General features: G+C 37.2%; 1 protein-coding gene across 1 annotated transcript in view; it reads right to left on the bottom strand.

The window, feature by feature from the left end:
- The window catches only part of LOC104536311 (dedicator of cytokinesis protein 8-like), a gene marked incomplete at both ends in the record, with an annotated part of 33,284 nt that extends 21,394 nt beyond the window's left edge, over positions 1–11,890 (bottom strand). The window contains 5 exons of the mRNA XM_010178879.1: positions 8,490–8,652; positions 9,812–9,905; positions 10,128–10,267; positions 10,835–10,994; positions 11,810–11,890. Coding sequence (XP_010177181.1) covers positions 8,490–8,652; positions 9,812–9,905; positions 10,128–10,267; positions 10,835–10,994; positions 11,810–11,890 — 638 coding nt within the window. The remainder of the gene's footprint in view (positions 1–8,489; positions 8,653–9,811; positions 9,906–10,127; positions 10,268–10,834; positions 10,995–11,809) is intronic.
- Positions 11,891–12,393: the final 503 nt, after the last annotated feature.

Genomic DNA, 12,393 nt, shown 5'->3' with positions numbered 1-12,393 from the left:
AGTTTATAGCAACAAAATGTCATCTATTTATAGATTAGGCAACTAAGAAAAAGTAGTATCAATGAAGCTGAGTAATTACAAACAAGAAATTTTGCACTATAATTCTAGAAACTGCCAATTTTTAGCAATGAATATGAATAATGCTTTAAAATACAGCACAGTTTGCCGTTTACTACCTTTTGTACACGGACAGATCACTAAGCTTAAAAAGCAACTTTAATTTCTGTGGGGAATTTGGAAACATAGATCATCTTCCAAGTTCAGAACCCAGCAATTCTAGTAGAAGAGTCAAAATGCTAATAGGAAGCTTTTTCTCCAGCTAAGTCTACAGCAAGTTTGAGATTTCAGCATGACCCGAATTTCACATATTCTGGCATCACAATTATGTCTATTTAATGTCTCATTTTCTCAGTCTGGTACAGGATTCTCACTTTGTCTTCTGAGTGTGAGGAATAAGACTAGTGTTGGTGGAAGTATACTGGCTTTCAATGAGAAACAGTAAGAACTACTCATGGGTTTTCATCCTTTATTTTTGACTGTGACAGTCAGAAATTACACATGAAATCTCCCTGTCCTTATCACAGATATCTCCGTGGCACCACTGTCAGCTGAAAATGTGGAGTAGCTTTGGAGAATGTTGTCATTAAGTCAAACAGTCCATCTGTTGTATCCCAAGACCTGGAAAATTATGGTTGATTTTCCTTATTGCTACATGTTACAGCGTAACACTAGTTTTCAACCACACAGTCCAAGCTACTTTGCTAACCAACACATGCTACATGGGATGTCTAAGCAAACAAACTATCATGTCATTTGTTCTTCACTTTGCTCAGAAAAATACTCCTGCCTGCCAAACTAATGCACTTTCTTCCTTACCTTCTTCAATGCAATTTCTGCTCTGCCAAATGCTCTCCAGGATGATATTAGGAAAAGCTAAGTGAAAGAGAGAAATATATTGGTAACCTCCACTAAATTATGCTCAAGGGAATGGCATATTAAATGAAGGATATTATCAGTATTAGATCTGCCAGAGGTGAAGAAATACATGTAGGGGAGGCTGCATAATCCAGTCATTGCTTCATTAATCTGCAGCCCAGCAGAAGATGCCACAAATCCATGTAATGTCCCTGAGCACAGGATTTTACGTTTAGATGTGACTTGAGATGAAATATATGTAAAATCACAAGAGAGCCCTCTGCTGACTGTACAACCAAGGAAAGCATTACGCCAGCAAGAACTATGCTGAGGAGCTAAAGCCTGTGTCATTTATGCTCAAGCAGTTTTAGGGATCTTGCTTACACATGTACTAAACCCATCAGCACTGAGGAGGAACAGAGGCAGATGCTGACTCTGGATATCCTGCAGAGATGAAAGTGATGATCGATTTTTCAAAGCAGGAAGGTAGGGAGATGATCAAAAGAGGTCCCTTCACACAGGCATGAATTGTAGACCCACTGCTATCCACTGTGTAAGTGCTACTGCCTGCCAGCATCCATACACCCCAAAAGCCTGAGAGGAAGCAATGACAATAGCATTTCCACATGGCAGTTAGCAGGGGTGTCAGGGCAGTACATACTGCTGTCTTTTAAATAATGGGATAGCTAGCATGCTCATAAAGATGAGGTGAGCTCCAGGAGGCATTGTGTCTGCCCTGAGGCTCTGCACTGAACAGAAATACTCAAACAACGTGTCACAGCAGTTATTTTTGTTCAGTGGGATTAAACTTCTTCCCTCACTTCCCCTCCAGAAAGTGCAGGGCTTTACCTCCAGATGAAGTCAGATGTACTTACAAAAAGCAAAAGAGCTATTCAGGAGTCGGTATGGGTGTACAAAAGCCATGGCAGAGCACCCAGCTTCACTGAGACCAGAGTCCCATGGAACAGCAGAGTCCTGGGTGAGGCATGCAGCATGAGACTGATGCAGCAGAAGGATGGTAAGATGAGAGGCTACTTCAGAATCAGTTACTTGCTGGGACAGCTAGGGGTACACATAGTCTGCCACAGGAGAACCTTGCAGCAATTGTCATTTGAATTGGCGGACCTTTCAGCACTTTCATGAGACTTAGAAGTGGTGATTTGACCACTTCCCATGGCCAAAGCAATGCGGATCTATCTTCTGCCAAAATAAAATCTATGCAGTTTCAACTCAGTGACCATTCTCATTGATTATTCCTGTTTGTATTTACTGGTTGTGCGCATGTGTGACACAATAAAATCCTTCTCCTTGCTAAATTACTCAATGTGTGATGTGTCAACAAGTGCACCTCAAACTTCTAATGAATATTAGGCATGTTCATGGAAGACTGACAAGAACACCATACATAGCAACAGTCAACACATGTGCAAATAGTTACTACTGATACAAACCACAAATGTTCCATAGGTGAACTGTGATAGATGGGTTTACATTGCCATTTAATGCTTATGGTACTGCAAAAAAAAAATCTGATACTCATTCATTATAATTTTCAATCTTTGTTGATTCCTCCACACTTCTGTCAGGGTGGGCAGAGAATCTTCAGAAAAAAATGTTTGAAAACTATAATGCAAATCATAAACATTACCAAATATGGAAACCTGTTCTAGTCAGCCACTGACTAGAACAAATAGCACAACGACAGAACTTCAACATCTGACATTCAACAGTATTCATTTGTGTCACGTATTCTGTATTTTAGTATGTATAATTTGGATAATAGTTCAAATTATTTTTCTCATATTGCTAAAATTAGTAAGCATGTAAAGAGTCAGTGGTCAGATCATAAATAAATTTAGGTTGAGAGTGACTGGCACTTTGTTCTGTCCATTAGCATTGGTGTGAAAACTTGAATAAATTTTCTATTAAAGTTTTATTCAACACAAAAATAATGTTGTCAGAGAAACTGAGTGAATGTTTGACTCAAAACATCAGATTTCTGCAGATTCAAATCACAAAATCATGACAAGAAAATAGACATTTCTAAATTTAAATGTGACCTATTGTCTAGGGTCAAGTCAGATGAAGATTTTAACAGCTTTCTCTCCAGGAATCATAGTTATTCATTATACATCACTGAACTAACCTACCATTATTTCAGATATTACAGACAAGTAATCAGTGACATTATGTGTTTGAAAGCCAAGGCCAAAGGCAAATAATCAAGATTTTGTGAATCACAAAGATCACCAACAAAGTAATCTCTTACCTATCATATTGATTTTCTGGAGAGCAAATATAAGAAACTTCTTGACCCACAATTGCCTACTTTACATCATCTTTTTCAGAAGTTTCTCCTAAAACTGATTTAAATTTTTCAAATATGAAAATCAAAGGAACTATACCACCTTCTTAAGTCTCCACCCTCCATGCTTTGCAGTCCTCTACCAAACTAAACTCACCGTTCCATTGATAATACCCTCATTTCCCCTGCTGGATCCTGTACTATTAGACCCTGAGTGACGGTGTTATTAAAGTGGATAAAATGAGTGGATATCCACCAGGTATCAACTATTGCAACATCAAGGCACTGTAATAACAAGGTGGTAGGCCACATATAAGGCATTGCCTGGTTGCCTGAATGAAGTATGAAAATCAGAAAAAAGGAAGATAGCAATTATACCATAGAACTGTATTTTGTTCATTCATTTGCCATCCCAGCACCTCTGATTCCTCCAGCTGTGTAAACAGAGGTAAAGCTCTATCCAAAATTCTCATTGAACACTGATAATCAAATTACCAGATTTTTACACATAATTTTTACACATTTAGTCATATTCAAAGCATAACCCACTGCCTGCTGAAGTGGAGCTGCAGCAAAACCAAACCAGTGAAGAAGATGTTCTCATTCAAAACCATCTGGACCCTCACACTACTTAGGTCTTTTGTGTTTCAGTTACAGCTTCTTTCTCAAGAGGAAGGTGAGCATTCAGTCTTGCACTGACTGCCAATGATTAGGATTAATGAACAGTCCAGTTTTTCTGGGAAGCCATTGTGCTAGATAATAAAGTGCTTTTTTTTCAACATCCTAGAGGAGGAGCAATAGTCACACCCTTTACAAGACAAAGAAAAAAGTGGGGAAAAATGGCCTCAAGTTGAGGGAATTAAACCACAACAAAAATGCCCAGCATTGATTTAACATAGTGTATAATCATTAGTCTAAACCTTCTAACATTCTTGTATGGTACGTATCTTGTTGTGAATATGAATATGCAGTTGGAGAATATGAGATATAATCAATATGCTAAGACTTTGCATAAAGTCAATGGTAGAACTGGAACTGGATTTAAGGACTATTATTCAGTCCCACATTTCTTATACTTAAATACACATATTGAAATATATACTATTATCTATAATTTACATATTAAATACATACTCTATATATAATAGATATACTATAACTGTAAAATTACAATTAACCAAAATATTTTGAAGATCCCAAAAAACCCTCTCTAATTAAATTACTTGCAATTTTTTTAAAGAATAATTATGCGTTTCTTTAACTGCTTTTCTTTCATTTGGAAGTTTAGACAAATCCATATTTTATTCAGAGTCTCTGCCCAGTGACTACACAGAGATTACCATGCCACAGTGGCATGTTTTCCTCTCTGCCTGTATTGCGTAATTATGAAGTTGGTTATTAGGAGTCAGGTGTGAAACCTCATCTGAAAGCACTGCGACAAACAATCTGCCTATAGGAGAGGGACCAGCACTCCCAGAACCCTGTTTGTGAAGTATTTGCTTTCATTGGTTCTGCTTTGTTATACAGTATTCTACAAAGTCATTTTTATCTGAGTAAAAAGTAAAGAAACCTTCCATGAAGGTTTCCAATGAAGCAAAACAGCAAAGGAAAGGGTTTTTTCCCCCCTCTCCCATGAAAATTCTGTAAGTGTTAGGCACTTCCCCTATCAAAGACAGGAATACCTGTGCCCGGTTAATCTGAGTTACTGCTGAAGCGGTGGGATAAATCCCTCTTCCTCAGTACCAACATTTCATAGTGGCAGTAGGCAGCATCACTTTAATTTCTTTTTCATGAGAAAACAAAATTATGAACAAACTTTAAATTATATGATTTTCCTATTAAGAACAGAAGGGTACTGAAATAAATAAATCTTGGAATGTTTTGACATTTTCAGGGAACTATTTTTATTAAAGACATGTAGGTACACAACAAAAAGAAGTGCTCAATTTCACAGTGAACAAAGAAAGTGGGCTGGCTGATCTCTCTGGCATAAATCAGAAATAGCATCATTTAAAATAATGGCATTACACCAGTATAAAAACTAGCAAGAACCAAGATCAAAGACTGTAACAGAACACTGCTTCTCCTATCATGAAGGAAAAGGCTATTTTATAAAAAGAAGACTTTTTTCCTTTGAAATATCTTACACTGGCAAAAAAAAACCCAAAACAAGTAAACAAAATGTTTGCCTTTTTTTCAAACGTTCAGGAGAAAAAACTGAAGCTAGATGTTTCATTATTCTTTGTCTGGACATGTGTAGAGATATTATTATGTCAGTAAGAGCTTACTAGACTGTATTTTTATAAATTTTCATTTATTTTTTATTCAAGTACATTTCTATATGTAACTCTCTCCTACATCTACAGCAATATTAATAGAAAACAGGTAATTATTTTATCAATTTTTCATCCTTTTAATGTCTAAATCTATAGCACTGGTAAAAAAATGGTCTGCAGGCTTACACTAAAAAATTAGGAAACATTAAACCACCTGTAACACACTAGCAGGCCATGACACTCTGTTATGACTAAATACTAGCACATTGCATAGTTAAAACAGGATGGATCTACTTTTCAAATTAGAGGAGAAGGAATAAAATAACATGAAACACTTAATACTTGGCTCTATTCAAACTTAAGAGTTACTTTGCATAGGTTATTTTAATTTTAGGCTCAAAACAGTATTCACCACACAACTAATCAAGAATTGCATGACAGTTAAATTAAGCAAATACATTGGTCTAACTACGCTTTTGCTCACCAAATGGAGCACTGGCTTGATTGTATGGCAAAAGCGTCAGACGTGGCTAGGTGATTCTGGCTTGTGAGAAAAGGAGGTGTTTCCAAGGGCACTGTGCAAACACAAGTATTACTTCCTGGACTCCACCAAGTTCCAGACTCCACTGTTTCCTAGTATTTGCAAAGCTGCCTCATCTTTCTCGACTTTCTGGGGAGCTACTGATGGAGTTCATTAACAGTTTCAGTTGGCAACTCCCCTTTCTCACTCCAAACATATTTGTTGTCACAAGGCAGTCAAAACACGACCTAGCATTTATCCCTTTTTTTTCACCATTTTCCCAGTGTATGTAACTAATTGTATTTAGGGTTTAATTGAGTTATCAACTAACTGCGTTTCCAGTTTACAGCATAACTCTACTTACAGCATGTCATTCGTTGTCATCACCACTGATTCACTACTTAGGGTAAAGATTAATGAAGGAAAATATTCTTTATAGATATTATCTTCATTATTACAAGTTAGGCTGGACAGACCCTGCATGGTTTTGTTACCATGACTTTTACTTAGGGTGAACATCAAAAGAGAGCCCAAAAAGCATGAAGTAATTATGTCAGGTGTGAACTCTTGCACAGAGAGCGTAACCGTTGAGCTATAGTAGGCATTTATCGTAATGTGGGTGTATGTATTCAATATAGATACCCTAACAACTGAAGAATAGTGCAGAGACTCCGAAACTTGCTTCAGGAAATGGACAAATTAATTTTCAGCATGGTGGCTTTGATACTTGTGAAGTCTGGCTGCAGAAGGCTACTTTGGTGAGAACTAAAGAGAATATTCTGTGCAGACTCAAGTCTTTCTAGCTCAGCAACACAGCTGTTGCTAATGCTTTTCATTTTCAAAAGCAGACCTTTAGACACTGAGCACTGGACCTGACACATACCACTCCTTATTGGGGCCAGACAATGAATAGGAAAGATAAAATTCTCTTATTTTTTAATAATAAACAGTGTGATTACTCAATGTCATTTACATTTGCGCTTTCAATTGTATAAAAACTACTTCCCCTATAGAAATGTCCAAATTAAAACCCTAAAAATTGAAAAAAAAAGCCAACGAAAAACCTTGCACTTCTACTTTTGATACACAGAGAGAAATACCATAATACTCTGCATTTTAGCATCCTGGTGCCAAAGGTTCAAAGAAACTGCTCTCAGGAGTTTGAATAGCACAGATTCAGAGCACAGCCCAGGGATAATTCCTACATAACTTCTAATGAGGCTCTATCCAAACTGGCTAACTTACTGACTTCCCTGCTGACACCACATTGTAGGTTGTTATCTTAAGGTAAGATGCCATTTCCTCTTTTTGGTGTCCTTAAAAGCTGCGACTCAAGTCCAGGCATCACTAACAGTCCCATTGGCTCTCTAGTTTCCTGTGAATATCCTCTGAAGTTTCCTGGAGCATCTCCCCAGGAGTCTGCAGCCGTGCAATTCTGAGTTGTACTGAACCACAAGTCTTGTCCTTGCCTTCTCCCCTCCTGAGTGGGGTCAGGTGAGTGAGTGAGTGGGAGGGAGGGAGAGCTGGCTCTTTGCTAATATCTGCTGCAATAAATAAATAAGCTTTACATCCCTTTATTCAGCTTCTTCATTCTGTGAGTCTTTACTGATAATCACATCTTTGCCATTAATGAAATTCAGTACACAGTAACTGTTTTCGGGACCAGAAAAATACACCTCAATAGCACTAACTACTATTGTAAGAAGCATTCTGCTTTACTTCCATGCCTTCACTAACACAAGGGTCACATGAATGCTAGTATTACTGTATTTGTAATACTGTAATACATTTGTTTGGAATTATTCCTAGTCAGCTATCAGCAGTATCACTGCTCATTAGCACCACCACGCTGCACAAACATGTTGAAGCACATTCTTTTGATATTCTTTTCCTCTGGAGAGTCAGATATGCCAGACCATTAAGAAACTATGGGAATTGCTCAGTTGTGTGCTACTGAACACTGTGGTCTCTTTGAAACAACCAGAATAGAATAGGTTTTCAAAAAGAAATTACTTAGCCTAGAGTCCTTGTTCATGGTAAAAAAGTACACAGAGCAACACATTACTTCCTCAGATGTTCAGATGATTCAAATTAACAGTAGAAACCACTCAGCACAAACACTTGCCAAAACTGCTAAAAATGATTAGTATCTACTGGGGAAAAAACATAGAAGAGGAAAGATATATATAGATATATAGATATTTATGCCAAGTCAATGAGATGTGTTAGGGTTTTATTTGGACATTTTAGAAAAATTTTCAAAGGACAACATAATTAGATCAGTAAATACAGTACAGAACATTCTGCAGCTGTTTTATCTTGTAATGGCTAGTAAGATTTAATCAGCAGCCTAACACATAGTCTTTAATATTTTTCAAAACTATTTTTACTTTCTATTTCTGAAAAATATCTAAAATGCAGTTATTTTTGAAAATGGATCTCAAGAATTTAAAAAATATATATTATTTCTTACCTATAAGTGGTATGGGGAACATACACTTCTCTGATTGGGAATTCCAAAATCTCTTTGTGAGGACGATTACGGTTTTCTGGAAATGGCTTCACTGGTAGTAATTCTGGTGTCAAACAATAACCAAGGTTTTCTGGAGCTGGGGAAATCTCCAGTTTAAGTGTACCTTTAAAAAAATCCACAAAATCTCAGGAAAAATATAAAATATAACCAATGCATTAAAAATAATAAAAATAATAATAAAAAAAGAAAACAACATGTAAGGTTACATAGCAACTCTGCAGAAATAAGATCTTTAGCTTGAAGGTTGCATGAGGATGAAAGCATGGGTGTAGAAAGATACACAAGAAGTAGCCTACACACATTCCTACACATTAGGCCAATATATAGCTCTTTATGTCTGCCCCATACCATTTCAAAGAACATGAAAAAAAGAAGGGATACTATATGCTGGGTTGATGTTCGAGGATCTTTCACAAGCAAATGATATAAAATTTGTCTGGGAGGCAAATAAAAGATAAAGGGGCTGCTGTCTGATATAGTTCTCTCTCACTCCCCCCACTCAGATTTTACTTTGATTAACCTCTGCCAAAGTAAACACCACCCACCAGGAAAGCCAGGCTTGTGGTGGTAAGCAGTGAAACAGTTAAAATTTACCCAACTATAACCAGACTTTCAGTTTAAATTCTCAGCTGCAGTAAGTGAAAACCATTTGGAGAACTTAGACTTGTCACTTCTGTATATCGGCTAAAAATGCAAAACAGCTTTGAATTAATTTCATATTTTTTAAAGTTCCTCTACAACCTAGAAGAGCTTGCGCTGCAATTTATGTAAAAAGAAAAAATAAGCTGGTCATATTTTTGACAGTAGCCAAACACTGTCTCTGCTTCTCTATTTTGTTAGCTAACAGTGACCCAAGTACCCAAATAAGATGACAAGTGTACACATTTTTATCTTCCTCTGTAAAATACGATCCATTTCAAAACATTGCCGGGAAATAGGAAGGATCTTAGAAATCTGCTTTAAAGCTCAGTCTTCAAACATTTTGAATAATAACAAAAGATGCCCAGTTGGTATTCTATAAACTAGGAAGAAAAGCACGTAATTTTAGAGTATCAAGCTCAAGATAAATCTCCATACTAACTCATACAGGGAAAAAAAACCTCAAAAGCATCTGTGCTCAGGTTGATGCTGGGAACCCAGGAAGTTCCACACAGAGTATAGACTTAAAACCCAAGTCAGTTACATTTTGGGGTTGGAATTTGCAGAACAGTTTAGGGGAGAAAAGTAATTAAATGCTTTTCCATCCAAAATGTCTTATGTACCTGGTAAAGTCTTAATTCTTCTCTGCAAGGACGATGATCTTTTGAAATCAGCTAAAAACTTGAACAGATCTTCATCACTAAGCCTGTCTCCTTCCTACCAGGAGAAAGACAAAATTCAGTACCTTCATAACGATACTCCATTACACTGAGAAAAGCTTCTCAACCATGTCCTTGAGGCATGCAAAGCAAGTGGAGTACTTGACAGTAGTTATCCTCTGTCCCCACACAAACATCACTGGTAACTTTTCCCAACTCAGTTCACATCACATAGATGAAAAATGTCTTAGGCAATCAGAAATAAAAGAGTATCCAGTACCTGTTTAAAGAAGGTGTTGAGGGTCAGAGAGATTGTTTTGAAGTTTGATACCAGATAGCTGTCCTCTGAGCTGAGACTTCTTTCAGAAAGTCTTCTCGCCTGTAGCAGTGTTGCTCGCTTGTCACTACTGGATCCCCTCCCTTCAAAGGGAAAACGTAACTGGCTTTGTGTTGCTTCACTACAAAGACTCTCAGAATACACTGGAAATCCATAACTTCCTAGCAACATCAGAGAACAGACAGAATACCCAGAACATGCCACTACTTTTATTTCAGATGATGTGAAATAGTGTATTGGCAGGACACACCAGGTGAACTAACATTATTCCTCTTCCAGAGCACAGGCTTACTCAGATATTTAGTTCATGGGTTATAAAGCACATTGGTCAATGTTGACCAATGGTCCTGTATAGTCTAGAAACTACAATGGTATGTATTTCGGTTGCCTTGTATTGCAAATGAACTTCATATGGCAAAGGAAGCTTTACTTCTACAAAGCCAGTGTTCAACCAAAATTGGGCTAAATATTCAATGGAAGAACACTTAGCAAACATAAAAATGAATATGCAGAAATAAAACAGTGAGCACATTAATTTGTGTCTGTAGCACTGAAAATGAAGGCTAAGACATGACTTTGAATCCATTGTTTCCTATGCACAGTCCTACCACAGAGTCACTTTGTGCTAGTGAGAGAAGTAAGACAACTACCGTTTAAGCCTTCGGCCTCAGATATTTCTCGTTCAAGTGTTGAAAGGTTGAAGAAATTAGTTAGGCTTATGGGAATCCAGGCAAATGGCATTCTGTATTTCCCCAAACGCTGACAAAAGAATTCAGCTTGGGCTTTCAGTTTTTCAATCTTTTCTTTTGCCTAAGAGAAAGAAAGAAATTACTGTTTAAAAATCAATCAGTTATTTTAATTCTACTATAGATAAAAAAATGGAAATTACATATTTACAGATCAGTAAATAATTTGCCTTCTTATCTCTTGTGTTTTCTTGCTACATCACTGTCAAGACCATAGCTGTTTTGATTTGAACGTTCACTTTTCCTTACTTCTCAATGAGTTCATTTTCATTACAGAAAAGGAGAACACAGATCTTTCTGCAGTAACCCTCAAGCCCAGAATGAGCAATCACCACGAAACATTACCAGGTTCTACTTCCTTTGTCAGATTCAGAAACAGAATTCTGCTTAAAGCAGTATTCTAAAGGTGAGAAACATATGGAAGTCCAGCAGACATTGTCAGTCCACTACAAGGAGGCAAATGACCCTGAATTCCTTGAACGGGGTTCATGTTATCTGTGGATGACAGCACTGAACTGGCCACATACACACTACAACAGGTAGCTTGCCCATCCAAATCAGTAACTTGACCCTGAGATGCAAAGGTTTCTGCTAACTCCACATTGCGCTGTCATCTCCTTTGCTCACCTCTGTCTGCTTCATGACTCAAAACTTTTGTCAGTATTGATTTCCAAAGGGGGCAGGAATGAAAGTGCACCTTGTCTTCTCCTGACTTTTTCCTGTTGGTCACAGACACCAGACTGCTTTCACCACGGATGCACCAACTGCCTTCCTCCCCAATGTTCTTGGGATCCTGTCTTATTCCAAAGGGTCTGCTCTTTCTCTACTTTTCTCTTGTGCATGCATTTTTTGATCTAAACTCTCTTCATATTTACTTACTTTGCCAGCATCACTTTCTTTAAGAACCATGTAGGGTTCTGCACAGTCTCCGATTTCTCCTTGCTGGAGCACTTTTTCTATCTACGAAAAGCAGGAAAATAAAACACTCGCAAAGAAAAAATATCACCCAAATAGTAACATGTTCCTCCTCTAGCAATACAAAAGAGCCTGCCTAAATGTGCAATATTGAAATCTTAAAATATCTTCACGGAGTAACTGATACTAAATCTTCTCCTAGTTTTCCATTGGTCTGTTAGAATGCTGAAAATACATATGTGACAACACTATCAATCAGGTACTACTGCATTTTCACCAAAATCAGGGAAAGAAACACATTCCAAATGAAGTGGTTCAGTTTCAGAATTAAATAGACAAAATTATGCAAAGTGCACTAAGCCAAAGCTGAAAAATCAACACAGAACGTAATTTTTTTAATTTTTTTTTTAATTTAACTTTACTTTAAATTTCCTTCAGGCAGAGATAGGAAGTTCTAAATATTTAGTAGAACTAGAACACAGGACATCAATATAACTTAGATAGGCTGAATCAATGCGCTGAGGCCAAGTCTATGAGCTTCAACAAGG

This window comes from Mesitornis unicolor, unplaced genomic scaffold, assembly GCF_000695765.1.
Source record: "Mesitornis unicolor isolate BGI_N332 unplaced genomic scaffold, ASM69576v1 scaffold46242, whole genome shotgun sequence".
NCBI lineage: Eukaryota > Metazoa > Chordata > Aves > Mesitornithiformes > Mesitornithidae > Mesitornis > Mesitornis unicolor.
Note: the sequence above shows the minus strand (reverse complement) of the source record. Positions and strands in the feature narration are given on the sequence as shown.